This window comes from Gobio gobio (genome assembly GCF_949357685.1).
Source record: "Gobio gobio genome assembly, chromosome: 6".
NCBI lineage: Eukaryota > Metazoa > Chordata > Actinopteri > Cypriniformes > Gobionidae > Gobio > Gobio gobio.
In genome coordinates, this window is record NC_137102.1 from 62,906,701 (window position 1) to 62,932,050 (window position 25,350).

The following is a 25,350-nucleotide window of genomic DNA, read 5'->3' on the forward strand; positions in this document are numbered from 1 at the left end:
GTGAACACTAGAAAACATCATGGAGACGAGACGCCAGTGAACACTAGAAAACATCATGGAGACGAGACGCCAGTGAACACTAGAAAACATCATGGAGACGAGACGCCAGTGAAAACTAGAAAACATCATGGAGACGAGACGCCAGTGAACACTAGAAAACATCATGGCCACGAGACGCTGTGAAAACTAGAAAACATCATGGCCACGAGACGCCAGTGAACACTAGAAAACATCATGGAGACGAGACGCTGTGAACACTAGAAAACATCATGGAGACGAGACACCAGTGAACACTAGAAAACATCATGGCCACGAGACGCTGTGAAAACTAGAAAACATCATGGAGACGAGACGCTGTGAACACTAGAAAACATCATGGCGACGAGACGCCAGTGAACACTAGAAAACATCATGGAGACGAGACGCCAGTGAACACTAGAAAACATCATGGCCACGAGACGCCAGTGAACACTAGAAAACATCATGGAGACGAGACGCTGTGAACACTAGAAAACATCATGGCGACGAGACGCCAGTGAACACTAGAAAACATCATGGAGACGAGACGCCAGTGAACACTAGAAAACATCATGGCCACGAGACGCCAGTGAAAACTAGAAAACATCATGGAGACGAGACGCCAGTGAACACTAGAAAACATCATGGAGACGAGACGCCAGTGAACACTAGAAAACATCATGAAGACGAGACGCTGTGAACACTAGAAAAAATCATGGCCACGAGACGCCAGTGAACACTAGAAAACATCATGGCCACGAGACGCCAGTGAAAACTAGAAAACATCATGGAGACGAGACGCCAGTGAACACTAGAAAACATCATGGAGACGAGACGCTGTGAACACTAGAAAAAATCATGGCCACGAGACGCCAGTGAAAACTAGAAAACATCATGGAGACGAGACGCCAGTGAACACTAGAAAACATCATGAAGACGAGACGCTGTGAACACTAGAAAAAATCATGGCCACGAGACGCCAGTGAACACTAGAAAACATCATGGCCACGAGACGCTGTGAAAACTAGAAAACATCATGGCCACGAGACGCTGTGAAAACTAGAAAACATCATGGCCACGAGACGCCAGTGAACACTAGAAAACATCATGGCGACGAGACGCCAGTGAAAACTAGAAAACATCATGAAGACGAGACGCTGTGAACACTAGAAAACATCATGGCCACGAGACGCCAGTGAACACTAGAAAACATCATGGAGACGAGACGCCAGTGAACACTAGAAAACATCATGGAGACGAGACGCCAGTGAACACTAGAAAACATCATGGAGACGAGACGCCAGTGAACACTAGAAAACATCATGGCCACGAGACGCCAGTGAACACTAGAAAACATCATGGAGACGAGACGCCAGTGAACACTAGAAAACATCATGGAGACGAGACGCCAGTGAACACTAGAAAACATCATGAAGACGAGACGCTGTGAACACTAGAAAAAATCATGGCCACGAGACGCCAGTGAACACTAGAAAACATCATGGCCACGAGACGCTGTGAAAACTAGAAAACATCATGGCCACGAGACGCTGTGAAAACTAGAAAACATCATGGCCACGAGACGCCAGTGAACACTAGAAAACATCATGGCGACGAGACGCCAGTGAAAACTAGAAAACATCATGAAGACGAGACGCTGTGAACACTAGAAAACATCATGGAGACGAGACGCTGTGAACACTAGAAAACATCATGGAGACGAGACGCCAGTGAAAACTAGAAAACATCATGGCCACGAGACGCTGTGAAAACTAGAAAACATCATGGCCACGAGACGCCAGTGAACACTAGAAAACATCATGGAGACGAGACGCCAGTGAACACTAGAAAACATCATGGCGACGAGACGCCAGTGAACACTAGAAAACATCATGGAGACGAGACGCCAGTGAACACTAGAAAACATCATGGCGACGAGACGCCAGTGAACACTAAAAAACATCATGGAGACGAGACGCCAGTGAACACTAGAAAACATCATGGAGACGAGACGCCAGTGAACACTAAAAAACATCATGGAGACGAGACGCCAGTGAACACTAAAAAACATCATGGAGACGAGACGCCAGTGAACACTAGAAAACATCATGGCCACGAGACGCCAGTGAACTCTAGAAAACATCATGAAGACGAGACGCTGTGAACACTAGAAAACATCATGGCGACGAGACGCCAGTGAACACTAGAAAACATCATGGAGACGAGACGCCAGTGAACACTAGAAAACATCATGGCCACGAGACGCCAGTGAACACTAGAAATCATCATGGAGACGAGACGCCAGTGAACACTAGAAAACATCATGGAGACGAGACGCCAGTGAACACTAGAAAACATCATGAAGACGAGACGCCAGTGAACACTAGAAAACATCATGGAGACGAGACGGCAGTGAACACTAGAAAACATCATGGCCACGAGACGCCAGTGAACACTAGAAAACATCATGGAGACGAGACGCCAGTGAACACTAGAAAACATCATGGAGACGAGACGCCAGTGAACACTAGAAAACATCATGGCCACGAGACGCCAGTGAACACTAGAAAACATCATGGAGACGAGACGCCAGTGAACACTAGAAAACATCATGGAGACGAGACGCCAGTGAACACTAGAAAACATCATGAAGACGAGACGCCAGTGAACACTAGAAAACATCATGGAGACGAGACGCTGTGAACACTAGAAAACATCATGAAGACGAGACGCTGTGAACACTAGAAAACATCATGGCGACGAGACGCCAGTGAACACTAGAAAACATCATGGAGACGAGACGCCAGTGAACACTAGAAAACATCATGGCGACGAGACGCCAGTGAACACTAGAAAACATCATGGAGACGAGACGCCAGTGAACACTAGAAAACATCATGGAGACGAGACGCCAGTGAACACTAGAAAACATCATGGCCACGAGACGCCAGTGAACACTAGAAAACATCATGGCGACGAGACGCCAGTGAACACTAGAAAACATCATGGAGACGAGACGCCAGTGAACACTAGAAAACATCATGGAGACGAGACGCCAGTGAACACTAGAAAACATCATGGCCACGAGACGCCAGTGAACACTAGAAAACATCATGGAGACGAGACGCCAGTGAACACTAGAAAACATCATGAAGACGAGACGCCAGTGAACACTAGAAAACATCATGAAGACGAGACGCCAGTGAACACTAGAAAACATCATGGCCACGAGACGCCAGTGAACACTAGAAAACATCATGGAGACGAGACGCCAGTGAACACTAGAAAACATCATGGAGACGAGACGCCAGTGAACACTAGAAAACATCATGGAGACGAGACGCCAGTGAACACTAGAAAACATCATGGCCACGAGACGCCAGTGAACACTAGAAAACATCATGAAGACGAGACGCCAGTGAACACTAGAAAACATCATGGAGACGAGACGCCAGTGAACACTAGAAAACATCATGGAGACGAGACACCAGTGAAAACTAGAAAACATCATGGCCACGAGATGCCAGTGAACACTAGAAAACATCATGGCCACGAGACGCCAGTGAACACTAGAAAACATCATGGCGACGAGACGCCAGTGAACACTAGAAAACATCATGAAGACGAGACGCTGTGAACACTAGAAAACATCATGGAGACGAGACGCCAGTGAACACTAGAAAACATCATGGCGACGAGACGCTGTGAAAACTAGAAAACATCATGGAGACGAGACGCCAGTGAACACTAGAAAACATCATGGCCACGAGACGCCAGTGAACACTAGAAAACATCATGGCCACGAGACGCCAGTGAACACTAGAAAACATCATGAAGACGAGACGCCAGTGAACACTAGAAAACATCATGAAGACGAGACGCTGTGAAAACTAGAAAACATCATGGCCACGAGACGCCAGTGAACACTAGAAAACATCATGGAGACGAGACGCCAGTGAACACTAGAAAACATCATGGAGACGAGACACCAGTGAACACTAGAAAACATCATGGAGACGAGACGCTGTGAAAACTAGAAAACATCATGGCCACGAGACGCCAGTAAACACTAGAAAACATCATGAAGACGAGACGCCAGTGAACACTAGAAAACATCATGGCCACGAGACGCCAGTGAACACTAGAAAACATCATGGCCACGAGACGCCAGTGAACACTAGAAAACATCATGGAGACGAGACGCTGTGAAAACTAGAAAACATCATGGAGACGAGACGCTGTGAACACTAGAAAACATCATGGCGACGAGACGCCAGTGAACACTAGAAAACATCATGGCGACGAGACGCCAGTGAACACTAGAAAACATCATGGAGACGAGACGCCAGTGAACACTAGAAAACATCATGGCCACGAGACGCCAGTGAACACTAGAAAACATCATGGCCACGAGACGCCAGTGAACACTAGAAAACATCATGAAGACGAGACGCCAGTGAACACTAGAAAACATCATGGAGACGAGACGCCAGTGAACACTAGAAAACATCATGGAGACGAGACGCCAGTGAACACTAGAAAACATCATGGCCACGAGACGCCAGTGAACACTAGAAAACATCATGGCCACGAGACGCCAGTGAACACTAGAAAACATCATGAAGACGAGACGCCAGTGAACACTAGAAAACATCATGGAGACGAGACGCCAGTGAACACTAGAAAACATCATGGAGACGAGACGCCAGTGAACACTAGAAAACATCATGGCCACGAGACGCCAGTGAACACTAGAAAACATCATGGCCACGAGACGCCAGTGAACACTAGAAAACATCATGAAGACGAGACGCCAGTGAACACTAGAAAACATCATGGCCACGAGACGCCAGTGAACACTAGAAAACATCATGAAGACGAGACGCCAGTGAACACTAGAAAACATCATGGAGACGAGACGCCAGTGAACACTAGAAAACATCATGGAGACGAGACGCCAGTGAACACTAGAAAACATCATGAAGACGAGACGCTGTGAACACTAGAAAACATCATGGAGACGAGACGCCAGTGAACACTAGAAAACATCATGGCGACGAGACGCCAGTGAACACTAGAAAACATCATGGAGACGAGACGCCAGTGAACACTAGAAAACATCATGGAGACGAGACGCCAGTGAACACTAGAAAACATCATGGCCACGAGACGCCAGTGAACACTAGAAAACATCATGGCCACGAGACGCCAGTGAACACTAGAAAACATCATGGCCACGAGACGCCAGTGAACACTAGAAAACATCATGGAGACGAGACGCCAGTGAACACTAGAAAACATCATGGAGACGAGACGCCAGTGAACACTAGAAAACATCATGAAGACGAGACGCCAGTGAACACTAGAAAACATCATGGAGACGAGACGCCAGTGAACACTAGAAAACATCATGGAGACGAGACGCCAGTGAACACTAGAAAACATCATGGAGACGAGACGCCAGTGAACACTAGAAAACATCATGGAGACGAGACGCCAGTGAACACTAGAAAACATCATGAAGACGAGACGCCAGTGAACACTAGAAAACATCATGGCCACGAGACGCCAGTGAACACTAGAAAACATCATGGCCACGAGACGCCAGTGAACACTAGAAAACATCATGGCCACGAGACGCCAGTGAACACTAGAAAACATCATGGCCACGAGACGCCAGTGAACACTAGAAAACATCATGGAGACGAGACGCCAGTGAACACTAGAAAACATCATGGAGACGAGACGCCAGTGAAAACTAGAAAACATCACGGAGACGAGACGCCAGTGAAAACTAGAAAACATCATGGAGACGAGACGCCAGTGAACACTAGAAAACATCATGGAGACGAGACGCCAGTGAACACTAGAAAACATCATGGAGACGAGACGCCAGTGAACACTAGAAAACATCATGGAGACGAGACGCCAGTGAAAACTAGAAAACATCATGGAGACGAGACGCCAGTGAACACTAGAAAACATCATGGCCACGAGACGCTGTGAAAACTAGAAAACATCATGGCCACGAGACGCCAGTGAACACTAGAAAACATCATGGAGACGAGACGCTGTGAACACTAGAAAACATCATGGAGACGAGACACCAGTGAACACTAGAAAACATCATGGCCACGAGACGCTGTGAAAACTAGAAAACATCATGGCCACGAGACGCCAGTGAACACTAGAAAACATCATGGAGACGAGACGCTGTGAACACTAGAAAACATCATGGCGACGAGACGCCAGTGAACACTAGAAAACATCATGGCCACGAGACGCCAGTGAAAACTAGAAAACATCATGGAGACGAGACGCCAGTGAACACTAGAAAACATCATGGAGACGAGACGCCAGTGAACACTAGAAAACATCATGAAGACGAGACGCTGTGAACACTAGAAAAAATCATGGCCACGAGACGCCAGTGAACACTAGAAAACATCATGGCCACGAGACGCTGTGAAAACTAGAAAACATCATGGCCACGAGACGCTGTGAAAACTAGAAAACATCATGGCCACGAGACGCCAGTGAACACTAGAAAACATCATGGCGACGAGACGCCAGTGAAAACTAGAAAACATCATGAAGACGAGACGCTGTGAACACTAGAAAACATCATGGCCACGAGACGCCAGTGAACACTAGAAAACATCATGGAGACGAGACGCCAGTGAACACTAGAAAACATCATGGAGACGAGACGCCAGTGAACACTAGAAAACATCATGGAGACGAGACGCCAGTGAACACTAGAAAACATCATGGCCACGAGACGCCAGTGAACACTAGAAAACATCATGGAGACGAGACGCCAGTGAACACTAGAAAACATCATGGAGACGAGACGCCAGTGAACACTAGAAAACATCATGAAGACGAGACGCTGTGAACACTAGAAAAAATCATGGCCACGAGACGCCAGTGAACACTAGAAAACATCATGGCCACGAGACGCTGTGAAAACTAGAAAACATCATGGCCACGAGACGCTGTGAAAACTAGAAAACATCATGGCCACGAGACGCCAGTGAACACTAGAAAACATCATGGCGACGAGACGCCAGTGAAAACTAGAAAACATCATGAAGACGAGACGCTGTGAACACTAGAAAACATCATGGAGACGAGACGCTGTGAACACTAGAAAACATCATGGAGACGAGACGCCAGTGAAAACTAGAAAACATCATGGCCACGAGACGCTGTGAAAACTAGAAAACATCATGGCCACGAGACGCCAGTGAACACTAGAAAACATCATGGAGACGAGACGCCAGTGAACACTAGAAAACATCATGGCGACGAGACGCCAGTGAACACTAGAAAACATCATGGAGACGAGACGCCAGTGAACACTAGAAAACATCATGGCGACGAGACGCCAGTGAACACTAAAAAACATCATGGAGACGAGACGCCAGTGAACACTAGAAAACATCATGGCCACGAGACGCCAGTGAACACTAGAAAACATCATGAAGACGAGACGCTGTGAACACTAGAAAACATCATGGCGACGAGACGCCAGTGAACACTAGAAAACATCATGGAGACGAGACGCCAGTGAACACTAGAAAACATCATGGCCACGAGACGCCAGTGAACACTAGAAAACATCATGGAGACGAGACGCCAGTGAACACTAGAAAACATCATGGAGACGAGACGCCAGTGAACACTAGAAAACATCATGAAGACGAGACGCCAGTGAACACTAGAAAACATCATGGAGACGAGACGGCAGTGAACACTAGAAAACATCATGGCCACGAGACGCCAGTGAACACTAGAAAACATCATGGAGACGAGACGCCAGTGAACACTAGAAAACATCTTGGAGACGAGACGCCAGTGAACACTAGAAAACATCATGGCCACGAGACGCCAGTGAACACTAGAAAACATCATGGAGACGAGACGCCAGTGAACACTAGAAAACATCATGGAGACGAGACGCCAGTGAACACTAGAAAACATCATGAAGACGAGACGCCAGTGAACACTAGAAAACATCATGGAGACGAGACGCTGTGAACACTAGAAAACATCATGAAGACGAGACGCTGTGAACACTAGAAAACATCATGGCGACGAGACGCCAGTGAACACTAGAAAACATCATGGCCACGAGACGCCAGTGAACACTAGAAAACATCATGGCGACGAGACGCCAGTGAACACTAGAAAACATCATGGAGACGAGACGCCAGTGAACACTAGAAAACATCATGGAGACGAGACGCCAGTGAACACTAGAAAACATCATGGCCACGAGACGCCAGTGAACACTAGAAAACATCATGGCGACGAGACGCCAGTGAACACTAGAAAACATCATGGAGACGAGACGCCAGTGAACACTAGAAAACATCATGGAGACGAGACGCCAGTGAACACTAGAAAACATCATGGCCACGAGACGCCAGTGAACACTAGAAAACATCATGGAGACGAGACGCCAGTGAACACTAGAAAACATCATGAAGACGAGACGCCAGTGAACACTAGAAAACATCATGAAGACGAGACGCCAGTGAACACTAGAAAACATCATGGCCACGAGACGCCAGTGAACACTAGAAAACATCATGGAGACGAGACGCCAGTGAACACTAGAAAACATCATGGAGACGAGACGCCAGTGAACACTAGAAAACATCATGGAGACGAGACGCCAGTGAACACTAGAAAACATCATGGCCACGAGACGCCAGTGAACACTAGAAAACATCATGAAGACGAGACGCCAGTGAACACTAGAAAACATCATGGAGACGAGACGCCAGTGAACACTAGAAAACATCATGGAGACGAGACACCAGTGAAAACTAGAAAACATCATGGCCACGAGATGCCAGTGAACACTAGAAAACATCATGGCCACGAGACGCCAGTGAACACTAGAAAACATCATGGCGACGAGACGCCAGTGAACACTAGAAAACATCATGAAGACGAGACGCTGTGAACACTAGAAAACATCATGGAGACGAGACGCCAGTGAACACTAGAAAACATCATGGCGACGAGACGCTGTGAAAACTAGAAAACATCATGAAGACGAGACGCCAGTGAACACTAGAAAACATCATGGAGACGAGACGCCAGTGAACACTAGAAAACATCATGGAGACGAGACACCAGTGAAAACTAGAAAACATCATGGCCACGAGATGCCAGTGAACACTAGAAAACATCATGGCCACGAGACGCCAGTGAACACTAGAAAACATCATGGCGACGAGACGCCAGTGAACACTAGAAAACATCATGAAGACGAGACGCTGTGAACACTAGAAAACATCATGGAGACGAGACGCCAGTGAACACTAGAAAACATCATGGCGACGAGACGCTGTGAAAACTAGAAAACATCATGGAGACGAGACGCCAGTGAACACTAGAAAACATCATGGCCACGAGACGCCAGTGAACACTAGAAAACATCATGGCCACGAGACGCCAGTGAACACTAGAAAACATCATGAAGACGAGACGCCAGTGAACACTAGAAAACATCATGAAGACGAGACGCTGTGAAAACTAGAAAACATCATGGCCACGAGACGCCAGTGAACACTAGAAAACATCATGGAGACGAGACGCCAGTGAACACTAGAAAACATCATGGAGACGAGACACCAGTGAACACTAGAAAACATCATGGAGACGAGACGCTGTGAAAACTAGAAAACATCATGGCCACGAGACGCCAGTAAACACTAGAAAACATCATGAAGACGAGACGCCAGTGAACACTAGAAAACATCATGGCCACGAGACGCCAGTGAACACTAGAAAACATCATGGCCACGAGACGCCAGTGAACACTAGAAAACATCATGGAGACGAGACGCTGTGAAAACTAGAAAACATCATGGAGACGAGACGCTGTGAACACTAGAAAACATCATGGCGACGAGACGCCAGTGAACACTAGAAAACATCATGGCGACGAGACGCCAGTGAACACTAGAAAACATCATGGAGACGAGACGCCAGTGAACACTAGAAAACATCATGGCCACGAGACGCCAGTGAACACTAGAAAACATCATGGCCACGAGACGCCAGTGAACACTAGAAAACATCATGAAGACGAGACGCCAGTGAACACTAGAAAACATCATGGAGACGAGACGCCAGTGAACACTAGAAAACATCATGGAGACGAGACGCCAGTGAACACTAGAAAACATCATGGCCACGAGACGCCAGTGAACACTAGAAAACATCATGGCCACGAGACGCCAGTGAACACTAGAAAACATCATGAAGACGAGACGCCAGTGAACACTAGAAAACATCATGGAGACGAGACGCCAGTGAACACTAGAAAACATCATGGAGACGAGACGCCAGTGAACACTAGAAAACATCATGGCCACGAGACGCCAGTGAACACTAGAAAACATCATGGCCACGAGACGCCAGTGAACACTAGAAAACATCATGAAGACGAGACGCCAGTGAACACTAGAAAACATCATGGCCACGAGACGCCAGTGAACACTAGAAAACATCATGAAGACGAGACGCCAGTGAACACTAGAAAACATCATGGAGACGAGACGCCAGTGAACACTAGAAAACATCATGGAGACGAGACGCCAGTGAACACTAGAAAACATCATGAAGACGAGACGCTGTGAACACTAGAAAACATCATGGAGACGAGACGCCAGTGAACACTAGAAAACATCATGGCGACGAGACGCCAGTGAACACTAGAAAACATCATGGAGACGAGACGCCAGTGAACACTAGAAAACATCATGGAGACGAGACGCCAGTGAACACTAGAAAACATCATGGCCACGAGACGCCAGTGAACACTAGAAAACATCATGGCCACGAGACGCCAGTGAACACTAGAAAACATCATGGCCACGAGACGCCAGTGAACACTAGAAAACATCATGGAGACGAGACGCCAGTGAACACTAGAAAACATCATGGAGACGAGACGCCAGTGAACACTAGAAAACATCATGAAGACGAGACGCCAGTGAACACTAGAAAACATCATGGAGACGAGACGCCAGTGAACACTAGAAAACATCATGGAGACGAGACGCCAGTGAACACTAGAAAACATCATGGAGACGAGACGCCAGTGAACACTAGAAAACATCATGGAGACGAGACGCCAGTGAACACTAGAAAACATCATGAAGACGAGACGCCAGTGAACACTAGAAAACATCATGGCCACGAGACGCCAGTGAACACTAGAAAACATCATGGCCACGAGACGCCAGTGAACACTAGAAAACATCATGGCCACGAGACGCCAGTGAACACTAGAAAACATCATGGCCACGAGACGCCAGTGAACACTAGAAAACATCATGGAGACGAGACGCCAGTGAACACTAGAAAACATCATGGAGACGAGACGCCAGTGAAAACTAGAAAACATCACGGAGACGAGACGCCAGTGAAAACTAGAAAACATCATGGAGACGAGACGCCAGTGAACACTAGAAAACATCATGGAGACGAGACGCCAGTGAACACTAGAAAACATCATGGAGACGAGACGCCAGTGAACACTAGAAAACATCATGGAGACGAGACGCCAGTGAAAACTAGAAAACATCATGGAGACGAGACGCCAGTGAACACTAGAAAACATCATGGCCACGAGACGCTGTGAAAACTAGAAAACATCATGGCCACGAGACGCCAGTGAACACTAGAAAACATCATGGAGACGAGACGCTGTGAACACTAGAAAACATCATGGAGACGAGACACCAGTGAACACTAGAAAACATCATGGCCACGAGACGCTGTGAAAACTAGAAAACATCATGGCCACGAGACGCCAGTGAACACTAGAAAACATCATGGAGACGAGACGCTGTGAACACTAGAAAACATCATGGCGACGAGACGCCAGTGAACACTAGAAAACATCATGGCCACGAGACGCCAGTGAAAACTAGAAAACATCATGGAGACGAGACGCCAGTGAACACTAGAAAACATCATGGAGACGAGACGCCAGTGAACACTAGAAAACATCATGAAGACGAGACGCTGTGAACACTAGAAAAAATCATGGCCACGAGACGCCAGTGAACACTAGAAAACATCATGGCCACGAGACGCTGTGAAAACTAGAAAACATCATGGCCACGAGACGCTGTGAAAACTAGAAAACATCATGGCCACGAGACGCCAGTGAACACTAGAAAACATCATGGCGACGAGACGCCAGTGAAAACTAGAAAACATCATGAAGACGAGACGCTGTGAACACTAGAAAACATCATGGCCACGAGACGCCAGTGAACACTAGAAAACATCATGGAGACGAGACGCCAGTGAACACTAGAAAACATCATGGAGACGAGACGCCAGTGAACACTAGAAAACATCATGGAGACGAGACGCCAGTGAACACTAGAAAACATCATGGCCACGAGACGCCAGTGAACACTAGAAAACATCATGGAGACGAGACGCCAGTGAACACTAGAAAACATCATGGAGACGAGACGCCAGTGAACACTAGAAAACATCATGAAGACGAGACGCTGTGAACACTAGAAAAAATCATGGCCACGAGACGCCAGTGAACACTAGAAAACATCATGGCCACGAGACGCTGTGAAAACTAGAAAACATCATGGCCACGAGACGCTGTGAAAACTAGAAAACATCATGGCCACGAGACGCCAGTGAACACTAGAAAACATCATGGCGACGAGACGCCAGTGAAAACTAGAAAACATCATGAAGACGAGACGCTGTGAACACTAGAAAACATCATGGAGACGAGACGCTGTGAACACTAGAAAACATCATGGAGACGAGACGCCAGTGAAAACTAGAAAACATCATGGCCACGAGACGCTGTGAAAACTAGAAAACATCATGGCCACGAGACGCCAGTGAACACTAGAAAACATCATGGAGACGAGACGCCAGTGAACACTAGAAAACATCATGGCGACGAGACGCCAGTGAACACTAGAAAACATCATGGAGACGAGACGCCAGTGAACACTAGAAAACATCATGGCGACGAGACGCCAGTGAACACTAAAAAACATCATGGAGACGAGACGCCAGTGAACACTAGAAAACATCATGGCCACGAGACGCCAGTGAACACTAGAAAACATCATGAAGACGAGACGCTGTGAACACTAGAAAACATCATGGCGACGAGACGCCAGTGAACACTAGAAAACATCATGGAGACGAGACGCCAGTGAACACTAGAAAACATCATGGCCACGAGACGCCAGTGAACACTAGAAAACATCATGGAGACGAGACGCCAGTGAACACTAGAAAACATCATGGAGACGAGACGCCAGTGAACACTAGAAAACATCATGAAGACGAGACGCCAGTGAACACTAGAAAACATCATGGAGACGAGACGGCAGTGAACACTAGAAAACATCATGGCCACGAGACGCCAGTGAACACTAGAAAACATCATGGAGACGAGACGCCAGTGAACACTAGAAAACATCTTGGAGACGAGACGCCAGTGAACACTAGAAAACATCATGGCCACGAGACGCCAGTGAACACTAGAAAACATCATGGAGACGAGACGCCAGTGAACACTAGAAAACATCATGGAGACGAGACGCCAGTGAACACTAGAAAACATCATGAAGACGAGACGCCAGTGAACACTAGAAAACATCATGGAGACGAGACGCTGTGAACACTAGAAAACATCATGAAGACGAGACGCTGTGAACACTAGAAAACATCATGGCGACGAGACGCCAGTGAACACTAGAAAACATCATGGCCACGAGACGCCAGTGAACACTAGAAAACATCATGGCGACGAGACGCCAGTGAACACTAGAAAACATCATGGAGACGAGACGCCAGTGAACACTAGAAAACATCATGGAGACGAGACGCCAGTGAACACTAGAAAACATCATGGCCACGAGACGCCAGTGAACACTAGAAAACATCATGGCGACGAGACGCCAGTGAACACTAGAAAACATCATGGAGACGAGACGCCAGTGAACACTAGAAAACATCATGGAGACGAGACGCCAGTGAACACTAGAAAACATCATGGCCACGAGACGCCAGTGAACACTAGAAAACATCATGGAGACGAGACGCCAGTGAACACTAGAAAACATCATGAAGACGAGACGCCAGTGAACACTAGAAAACATCATGAAGACGAGACGCCAGTGAACACTAGAAAACATCATGGCCACGAGACGCCAGTGAACACTAGAAAACATCATGGAGACGAGACGCCAGTGAACACTAGAAAACATCATGGAGACGAGACGCCAGTGAACACTAGAAAACATCATGGAGACGAGACGCCAGTGAACACTAGAAAACATCATGGCCACGAGACGCCAGTGAACACTAGAAAACATCATGAAGACGAGACGCCAGTGAACACTAGAAAACATCATGGAGACGAGACGCCAGTGAACACTAGAAAACATCATGGAGACGAGACACCAGTGAAAACTAGAAAACATCATGGCCACGAGATGCCAGTGAACACTAGAAAACATCATGGCCACGAGACGCCAGTGAACACTAGAAAACATCATGGCGACGAGACGCCAGTGAACACTAGAAAACATCATGAAGACGAGACGCTGTGAACACTAGAAAACATCATGGAGACGAGACGCCAGTGAACACTAGAAAACATCATGGCGACGAGACGCTGTGAAAACTAGAAAACATCATGGAGACGAGACGCCAGTGAACACTAGAAAACATCATGGCCACGAGACGCCAGTGAACACTAGAAAACATCATGGCCACGAGACGCCAGTGAACACTAGAAAACATCATGAAGACGAGACGCCAGTGAACACTAGAAAACATCATGAAGACGAGACGCTGTGAAAACTAGAAAACATCATGGCCACGAGACGCCAGTGAACACTAGAAAACATCATGGAGACGAGACGCCAGTGAACACTAGAAAACATCATGGAGACGAGACACCAGTGAACACTAGAAAACATCATGGAGACGAGACGCTGTGAAAACTAGAAAACATCATGGCCACGAGACGCCAGTGAACACTAGAAAACATCATGAAGACGAGACGCCAGTGAACACTAGAAAACATCATGGCCACGAGACGCCAGTGAACACTAGAAAACATCATGGCCACGAGACGCCAGTGAACACTAGAAAACATCATGGAGACGAGACGCTGTGAAAACTAGAAAACATCATGGAGACGAGACGCTGTGAACACTAGAAAACATCATGGCGACGAGACGCCAGTGAACACTAGAAAACATCATGGCGACGAGACGCCAGTGAACACTAGAAAACATCATGGAGACGAGACGCCAGTGAACACTAGAAAACATCATGGCCACGAGACGCCAGTGAACACTAGAAAACATCATGGCCACGAGACGCCAGTGAACACTAGAAAACATCATGAAGACGAGACGCCAGTGAACACTAGAAAACATCATGGAGACGAGACGCCAGTGAACACTAGAAAACATCATGGAGACGAGACGCCAGTGAACACTAGAAAACATCATGGCCACGAGACGCCAGTGAACACTAGAAAACATCATGGCCACGAGACGCCAGTGAACACTAGAAAACATCATGAAGACGAGACGCCAGTGAACACTAGAAAACATCATGGAGACGAGACGCCAGTGAACACTAGAAAACATCATGGAGACGAGACGCCAGTGAACACTGGAAAACATCATGGCCACGAGACGCCAGTGAACACTAGAAAACATCATGGCCACGAGACGCCAGTGAACACTAGAAAACATCATGAAGACGAGACGCCAGTGAACACTAGAAAACATCATGGCCACGAGACGCCAGTGAACACTAGAAAACATCATGGAGACGAGACGCCAGTGAACACTAGAAAACATCATGGAGACGAGACGCCAGTGAACACTAGAAAACATCATGGAGACGAGACGCCAGTGAACACTAGAAAACATCATGAAGACGAGACGCTGTGAACACTAGAAAACATCATGGAGACGAGACGCCAGTGAACACTAGAAAACATCATGGCGACGAGACGCCAGTGAACACTAGAAAACATCATGGAGACGAGACGCCAGTGAACACTAGAAAACATCATGGAGACGAGACGCCAGTGAACACTAGAAAACATCATGGCCACGAGACGCCAGTGAACACTAGAAAACATCATGGCCACGAGACGCCAGTGAACACTAGAAAACATCATGGAGACGAGACGCCAGTGAACACTAGAAAACATCATGGCCACGAGACGCCAGTGAACACTAGAAAACATCATGGCCACGAGACGCCAGTGAACACTAGAAAACATCATGGAGACGAGACGCCAGTGAACACTAGAAAACATCATGAAGACGAGACGCCAGTGAACACTAGAAAACATCATGGAGACGAGACGCCAGTGAACACTAGAAAACATCATGGAGACGAGACGGCAGTGAACACTAGAAAACATCATGAAGACGAGACGCCAGTGAACACTAGAAAACATCATGGAGACGAGACGCCAGTGAACACTAGAAAACATCATGGAGACGAGACGCCAGTGAACACTAGAAAACATCATGAAGACGAGACGCCAGTGAACACTAGAAAACATCATGGAGACGAGACGCCAGTGAACACTAGAAAACATCATGGAGACGAGACGCCAGTGAACACTAGAAAACATCATGGAGACGAGACGGCAGTGAACAGTAGAAAACATCATGGCCACGAGACGCCAGTGAACACTAGAAAACATCATGGAGACGAGACGCCAGTGAACACTAGAAAACATCATGACGACGAGACGCTGTGAACACTAGAAAACATCATGGAGACGAGACGCCAGTGAACACTAGAAAACATCATGACGACGAGACGCTGTGAAAACTAGAAAACATCATGGAGACGAGACGCTGTGTTCTGAAGTGCGACTCAAAAGCAAACTTTATCTGCCCAAGGATGAGCATTTGAAGACTAAGTGGCTTGAAGACAAACCATACATCGTCGCGATTGTGTGTTTATTAGTCTTCAAATGTCTCTATTTGCATGTTTCGTGATCTCAGGAAGCTTTTATTATGGACTTCTATTATGGCACATGGTTCTTCTTCGTCTGTCTGTATCATATATGGACTACATGTGCACAGAGCGCCCTCCGGCTGCCAGGATGAGCTGAAAACAACACATAAGAGACTCAATCGCTCATGATTAGGCTACATCTGCGCATTTTGAGGAAGTATTGATAAAAAATACTCCTCTGTTTAGAAATTTGACACAGACATATGAGAATCTATCAATATGTCTCCTCATCTGCACACTTTTGAACTGAAAGCCCTGAGGGATGTTGATTTGTCGCGAGTCTTCGTGAGGAGAATAGAGGAGTTTATGAATGAGATCAGCTGAGGCTCATATTACAATCAAACGGTTCCGACGCGGTTTTCATATTCATAACTCCTGACACATATTAACAAATTACTGTCACTATAAGACTTTGATGGGCGTTCCGTTTCCGAAAATATCTGCACAGACTCTACCAATCACAACTGACTGGGTCATCGGACCAATCAGCGCAGATTAGCGTCACGTAAAGGCGGAGTTTTGAAAAGTGAATCACTAAAGGAATCATTTGAGAATCGCTGTCAAAACAGGTCAAAATAAATGCATATTATAAGAAAACTAAAGTCTTTTTTGTCATTGCATGCATGCAAAACTGTTGTTGGGGACTTCTAAAACAATATTTGGAACATTTTAAATGCCATAATAGGTGCTCTTTAAAGGTGTATTTAATAGATTCAGTCCTCAGATCTGGTTTTAGTAACAGCTCCACCGTCTACAGGTGTTTTCCCCGGACTCTTGTCCAGCTCACTGCCTCTGATCCAGACCCACAGCTGGTCTGCTCACGCTGATCACATGACCTTTGCCCCCCTGACCTGCCACAGGCCACCAATGAGAAGTGAGCCGACGGCATGTGTGTGTGTTTACTGGCTGACTAACACACAGTTTTGAGGACAGATTTTAACATTCAGATTCTTAAAGGGGTCATGAACTGGCTTGTTTTATTTTTTTATACTGTTGTCTGAAGTCAACTTATGGCGTTTATGTGGTTGTTACATTCAAAAACATCATAATGAATAAGTAATAGGCTATTTTCTGCCTTGGTTTTGAGGCTCTCTGAGAAACACTCGGATTTGATGGGCGTGCCGAACTGAAGACTTGGAAGTAAACGCCCACGGCTAGGATTGGATAATATTTGCATATTTAATGAGCTTCAGCTACAGTCAGTCCCAGGAATCGTCTGGGGGAAATGCTCAGAGAACTCGCAAAATATCAAACAAACACTTAATCACACACACAACACACACACACACACACACACACACACACACACACACATGTTTGGTTTTCATCTTTTATGGGGACTTTCCATAGGCGTAATGGTTTTTATACCGTACATACCGTATATTCTATCCCCCTACACTGCCCCTGCCCCTAAACCTAACCCTCACAGGAGACATTCTGCAATTTTACATTTTCAAAAAACATCACTTAGTCTGATTTATAAGATGTTTTCCTCATGGGGACCTAAAAATGTCCCCACAAGGATGAGGATTTCGGATATTGCTATCTTTGTGGGGACATTTTGTCCCCATAACGTGATGATTACCAGTCCACACACACACACACACACACACACACACACACACACACACACACACACACACACACACACACACACACACACACACACACACACACACACACACACACACACACACACACACACACACACACACACACACACACACACACACACACACACACACACTGCCCCTGCCCCTAAACCTACCCATCACACACACACACACACACACACACTGCCCCTGCCCCTAAACCTACCCATCACACACACACACACACACACACACACACACTGCCCCTGCCCCTAAACCTACCCATCACACACACACACACACACACACACACACACACAGACTGTGCAGTTCACTTTCTGTGAAAAAAAACTCATTCTGTGATTTATAAGCATTTTGAAAAGTGAGGACATGGGGAACGTCCTCATATTTCACCCTCTTTTTGTAATACCCATGTCATTATACACATTTGTGTCCTGATATTTCACAAAAACATGCCCACTCGCGCGGAGACACACACACACTCGCGGACACACACACGCGCGCGCGGACGCGGACACACTCTCACTCGAGCGGACACACACATAATGTTACAACAAGTCTCTCTACACATAATCAATACACAATCGTACACATATCAAACGATCTGTAACAATGCAATACTATCACATATAAAAAACATGTTTTACTCACATAAGTGCTGCACCATTCCTGTCGGGTCCAATATAGAAGGCACACCATTGTGTTTCAATCTCAATATGTCTGCAAATCCCCACGTGAGCTGGAACTTCATTAAAAATAAAGTTTATCGAAGCTTGTGCAGCGACTGTGTTCTTCCGCAACCAGGAATAGCAATATGGTGATATCCTCGGCATGTTTATTACTGCTGGCTAGAGCAATCCGACCAGCTCCATGAGTCGGTGGGCGGGGCCACCTGCTTATTATTCAGAAGAGGCGGAGCTTCGTCTCGCAATGACGTAAGGATGAAGCACAAGATCGTTTTCAGGGTCTGGTGTCTATAAAAGCTTTTCTTTGACTAACAAGAAAGTTTTCAGCTCTGAAACTTACAGGATATTCTTATATTTGCCATGACCTCTTATATATCAAAAGCTCAAAGGAAAGTTGATTTCTCAATTCATCACCCCTTTAATGCATCTCAAGCTTTGATGTGTGACATGCTGTGAATGATCTGAAGTGTCATGAAACCCACAGGTTATACATTTAGAGACGCTCCCATAAAATGTGTCGGCATCATTCATTTATTCCAGTTTTATTATAAATACATAACCTGGCGAATTCTGTAGAAACCAGCAGATTCGAGACTCTCGCTGTGATCCGATCACATCTCATGAATAAGCCAGTGGCACCGCTGATTTTCAGCAAATATTGTCTCAAACGCCGCATATACATCTGTTAATGTTTCATGATATGATCAATTACAGAAATCAGTCGTTTTATTTTAGACGGACAGGCAGAGTGAAGTGTCTGGATTGGCTGTGATGTTACGGAGCTGAAGCACGTCGCCAGTTGTAAACATCTAGTTTCATTTGGCATTTTCTGTTGTTATTTTTAAATACATACTTTGTGCTGATATGATGATGTTTGGAGGGTTTCCTTTGGTGTAAATATGCAGAACAGGTCAGATCGGCTCCACACCCGCTCCTAAACTCACAAAACAAACCTCTTTGCTTTTCTGCTGTTCTGCTGTTCTGATTTTCTGCTGTTCTGCTGTTCTGATTTTCTGCTGTTCTTTGCAGTTTGAGAGCATGTGCCGATTATTAATGCGATGTTCTGAATCTGCTTCGCTCTTTATCCAACAGCGTTCAGCGCGCCTCACTCGCTCTCCAGCTATCAGCTGACCGCACACACGCCCCGCTCCATCGATTACACGCCGGTATCCCATCATGCACTGGGAAAGAGTGGAGGCCCGTCTGTGCAGACAAATGCATTGTGGGACATGGAGAATATGATTCAGCCAATCAGAGGTTTTGATGGATCATCGTATTATCAGTCTGGCAACAGTCCGTCAGGTGTGTGCGTGACTATTGCTGCTCAATTAGAGATTTAAATAAAATCAAACTGGTGAATCACAAGAACAAGTTAAGAGAAAAAACATTTTCAAATTCATTGCCATGATTACGATGTGATGATTTTGACAGGTGTAGACGTGATTGAGGAGCATCTGAGAGAGATTCGATCTCTGCGCCAGCGCCTGGAAGATTCCATCAGAACCAACGAGAGATTGAGACAGCAGTTAGAGGGACGCCTGGCCACCGCCGCGAGAGACACAGGTGTGTGTGTGTGTGTGTTTTCTTATAAGAGAGGCGAAAAAAAAAAGCAGATCTAAAAGTTTTTAAGGCCTTTCTGTATGCAATAACACTTACCTTCCACAAAATGCGAAATACCTCTATTTATAGTTACTATGGATAAAGAAAGAAACAAAAAGAAAGAAATTCCTTAAACATAAGTTCAACAATTCACATAATGTATTTAATGTGTGTGAGTGTGTGTGTGAGTGAGAGAGTGTGTGTGTGTGTGTGTGTGTGTATGTGTGAGCGTGTGTGTGTGAGTGTGTGTGTGCGTGCGTGCGTGTGTGAGTGTGTGTATGGGTGAGCGTGTGTGTGAGCGTGTGTGAGCATGTGTGTGTGTGTGTAAGTGTGTGAGTGTGTGTGCGTGTGTGAGTGTGAGATTGTGTATGGGTGAGCATGTGCGTGAGCGTGTGTGTGTGTAAGTGTGTGGGTGAGCGTGTGTGTGTGTGTGATTGTGTGTGAGAGTGTGTGTCAGTGAGTGTGTGGGTGAGCATGTGTGTGAGCATGTGTGTGATTGTGTGTGTGTGTGTGTGTGTGTGCGTGCATGTGTGAGTGTGTGGGTGAACATGTGTGTGATTGTGTGTGAGAGTGTGAGTGTGTGTTTGTGTATGTGTGTGTGTGAGCATGTGTGTGATTGTGTGTGTGTATGTGTATGTGTGTGTGTGTGAGCATGTGTGTGTGTGTGGGTGAGTGAGCGTGTGTGTTTGTGTATGCGTGTGTGAGCATGTGTGTGATTGTGTGTGTGTGTGTGTGTGTGTGTGTGTGCGTGTGTGTGTGTGTGAGCATGTGTGTGTGTGTGTGTGTGTGTGTGGGTGAGCGTGTGTGTGAGCGTGTGTGTTTGTGTATGTGTGTGTGTGAGCATGTGTGTGATTGTGTGTGTGTGTGTGTGTGTGTGTGTGTGTGTGTGTGTGTGTGTGTGTGTGTGTGTGAGCATGTGTGTGAGTGTAAGTGTGCGAGTATAATATATATAATATATAGTATAATATATATATATATATATCTGTGTGTGTGTGCAGATCATCAAATGACTGATATTCAGAATAATGATGACTGTCAGTGTCGCATTGCTTTTATAAAATACAATACATCTCTGTTCAGTCTGGATGGCTCAGAAAGAGTTCTTTAATGCATAACGACAGTGTTTAAATTGTCTGTGTGATCGTCTACAGATGTAAGAACCATTTCAAACAAACTAATGGCTCATCACTGGTGTGTGTGTGTGTGTGTGTGTGTGTGTGTGTGTGTGTGTGTGTGTGTGTGTGTGTGTGTGTGTGTGTGTGTGTGTGTGTGTGTGTGTGTGTGTGTGTGTGTGTGTGTGTGTGTGTGTGCTTGTTTATGTGATTTATGAGGACACAAATTTGTATAATGACATGGTTATTACACTGGTATTACAACATCAAGGTGGTTTATGAGGACATTTCAAATGTCCCCGTAAATCAAATCGCTTTAAAAACATATTAAACAATGTTTTATTAAAAATGTAAAAATGCAGAATGTCTCCTGTGAGGGTTAGGTTTAGGGGCAGGGGCAGTGTAGGGGGATAGAATATACAGTTTATACAGTATAAAAACCATTACGCCTATGGAGAGTCCTCATAATGCTGTTGCACCAACGTGTGTGTGTGTGTGTGTGTGTGTGTTTGACAGTGGCTCCAACCAACATCTTTATCCAGAGTCATGATGCAGTCAGTCAACTGACCAAGGAAGTCAGAGCATTAAAGGAGGAAAATCTGGCACTACAGTCCAGGTTACAAGCCAGCAGAGGTACACACTGCCAATGCCATTCCACTGATGCCAACGTAATTTGAGTCTATTCAGAAGAATGTTGTGGTCGATAGTATCAAATGCAGCACTAAGATGGAGTAACACTGATAGAGAGATACAGCCACGATCGGATGATAAGAGTAAATCATGTGTAACTCTGATGAGAGCAGTCTCAGTGCTATGATACGCTCTAAATCCTGACTGGAAATCCTCACAGATACCATTTCTTTCTAAAAGGAACATAATTGTGAAGACACTGCCTTTTCTAGTGTTTCTGACAGAAAGGGTAGATTTGAGATTGGTCTATAATTGACTAATTCTGTAGGATCAAGTTGTGTTTTTTTAATAAGTGGTTTAATAATAGCCAACTCAAAAGTTTTCGGTACATATCCTAATGACAAAGATGAATGAATGATATTAAGAAGAGGATCTATGACCTCTGGTAGCATCTCTTTCAGTAGCTATGTCTTCTACAAATGACTAGACAACCGATAGTAGCTGTTGAGCTTCTGAGCTCTTCTTTTACCCAGTCCACCAATCTGCAGAGCACATAGACATCATTTGTGGACAACAATTCTAAACATAAGTTCAACAACTCACATAATGAATACCATAATGCATTTAATGCCTCTGCTAAAGCTGGTTATGTATTTCATCAAAACACACATTCTTTCACATGAATCATATTACAGTCTTGAGTCTGATGTGGAGTGATTATCACTGGCTTCAGAACTCTGGAGAGTTTATAATCTGATATTTGTGCGATGCAGACAGCAGTGAAGAGGCGGAGCAGCTCAGGGAGGCGGTGCTTTCGGGGCGTGTCCGTCTGCAGCAGGCGGAGTTAGAGGCGGAGCAATGGAAGGAGGAGTTGAGACGGCTCCAGAAGCACAACTGTGAGCAAAGCCAACAAATCCAACAACTGCGACAAGACAGACAAAACAGTCAGGAGCACAACAACAGGTCAGATATGAAGAGCAGAGGACTGGAACTCTGACTGATGAGTGTGAGATATACACATGAATGAACGGCTGTGTAACTGGTGGTGTGTGTTCAGACTGCAGCACGAGGTGAGTTTACTCCAGCAGCAGCTGGCCGAAAGCAGGCAGCTTCTACACTCCCTACATGGGGAACTACGGCTGTACGACCGAGTGTGTGGCGCGAGGAAGAGCGCAGCTGCAGGTAAGAGCGCACCACGAGGCCTGCACATCTCACAGGAACAGCCCAACCCTCCAAAATAAACTCTTCTGGCATTGATTATTCACACTCATGTTGTTGCAAACCTGTAAGGGCGCGTCTTTGTTCTAGTGAAACTCGCTGCTCTTTTACACACAATTAAACGCAGACCCGTCCAGAAATGATGAACGCATCATAAAGCAGTCCATATGATCTGAGTGCCATATTCCAACAATGCTGTGCAGTGAAGGGCTAGAGATTGTGGCTATTGACTGAACATCTGTGGTGCGAATCATTATCTGATTTGATAGCAGTTATGGCACGCATCAGTTTACACACGAGTATGAATATATACACGCGTGATTATGAGATTCTGCCGCTCATCGCTGAGGGAAAGATTATTGACCAGTGACAGTTTACAGTTGCTCAAAGCATATTGATTTTTTAAAGCTACACTGTGTAACTTTTTTAGTTTATTCTTAGCTAAAAACACTTAGTTCTTTCAAAAATATATGTGCTCATTAATGTATATTTACTTATTTCAAGAAAAAAAGTATTCTCGTAAGTTTATAATATGCCATGAGGGTGAAAATGAACATACGGGTGAGGGTTTGAATGCGGGTCTCCATGTTGCCCCTCCATCTTGAAAGTACATTAGCCAAAGAGGGACATACCCGTAAATTCAATCTTCGCTTTTGGCGTTTTAACACTCGATGGCACCGTGTCCAATGTGGACGAGGTGGAACTGGAAGCCATGTTAATCTTGGACTAAATCGGCCACCGTAGGAGTTAAAACAAAATCGGAAATGAGAGGAACAGAAACTAATATTCACTGGATGGTCATATACAAGTTCACCACTAGATGGGGGAAAATATCACACAGTGGAGCTTTAACGTCTCTCTCTCTCTCTCTCTCTCTCTATCTCTATCTCTCTCTCTCTCTCTATCTCTATCGTTCTCTCTCTCTCTCTCTCTCTCTCTCTCTCTCTCTCTCTCTCTCTCTCTCTCTCTCTCTCTCTCTCTCTCTCTCTCTCTCTCTCTATCTATCTCTATCGTTCTCTCTCTCTCTCTCTCTCTCTCTATCTCTATCGTTCTCTCTCTCTCTCTCTCTCTCTCTCTCTCTCTCTCTCTCTCTCTCTCTCTCTCTCTCTCTCTCTCTCTCTCTCTCTCTCGAGTGCATGCTGGGAGTTTGTGGTCGGAGTGTGAGTGTGTGTTGGAGTGAGCTGTACTGTACGAGTGAGTTTTCTATCTTTTTTCTATCTTTTGTTGCGAGGTAAATAGAGGAAAGTTTGTAGGTGTTTGTGAGGAGCGTCGTCGGTCAGTGTGCACTGATCGCTATGGCGGCGTCTCAGCACGCTGGTTTGGAAAGTTTAACGCGCCGGCACGGTGTTAAGGTAGTACCCGCGGAGCGTTGTTCAGTTGAGG

General features: G+C 45.9%; 1 protein-coding gene across 1 annotated transcript in view; it reads left to right on the forward strand.

The window, feature by feature from the left end:
* The window catches only part of LOC307128613 (myomegalin-like), a gene marked incomplete at its 5' end in the record, with an annotated part of 97,389 nt that overhangs the window by 57,199 nt on the left and 14,840 nt on the right, over positions 1 to 25,350 (forward strand). Inside the window, 6 exons of the mRNA XM_079820527.1 lie at positions 17,867 to 17,983; positions 20,501 to 20,710; positions 20,840 to 20,971; positions 22,636 to 22,752; positions 23,523 to 23,712; positions 23,807 to 23,931. Of these exons, the coding sequence (XP_079676653.1) occupies positions 17,867 to 17,983; positions 20,501 to 20,710; positions 20,840 to 20,971; positions 22,636 to 22,752; positions 23,523 to 23,712; positions 23,807 to 23,931 (891 nt within the window). The remainder of the gene's footprint in view (positions 1 to 17,866; positions 17,984 to 20,500; positions 20,711 to 20,839; positions 20,972 to 22,635; positions 22,753 to 23,522; positions 23,713 to 23,806; positions 23,932 to 25,350) is intronic.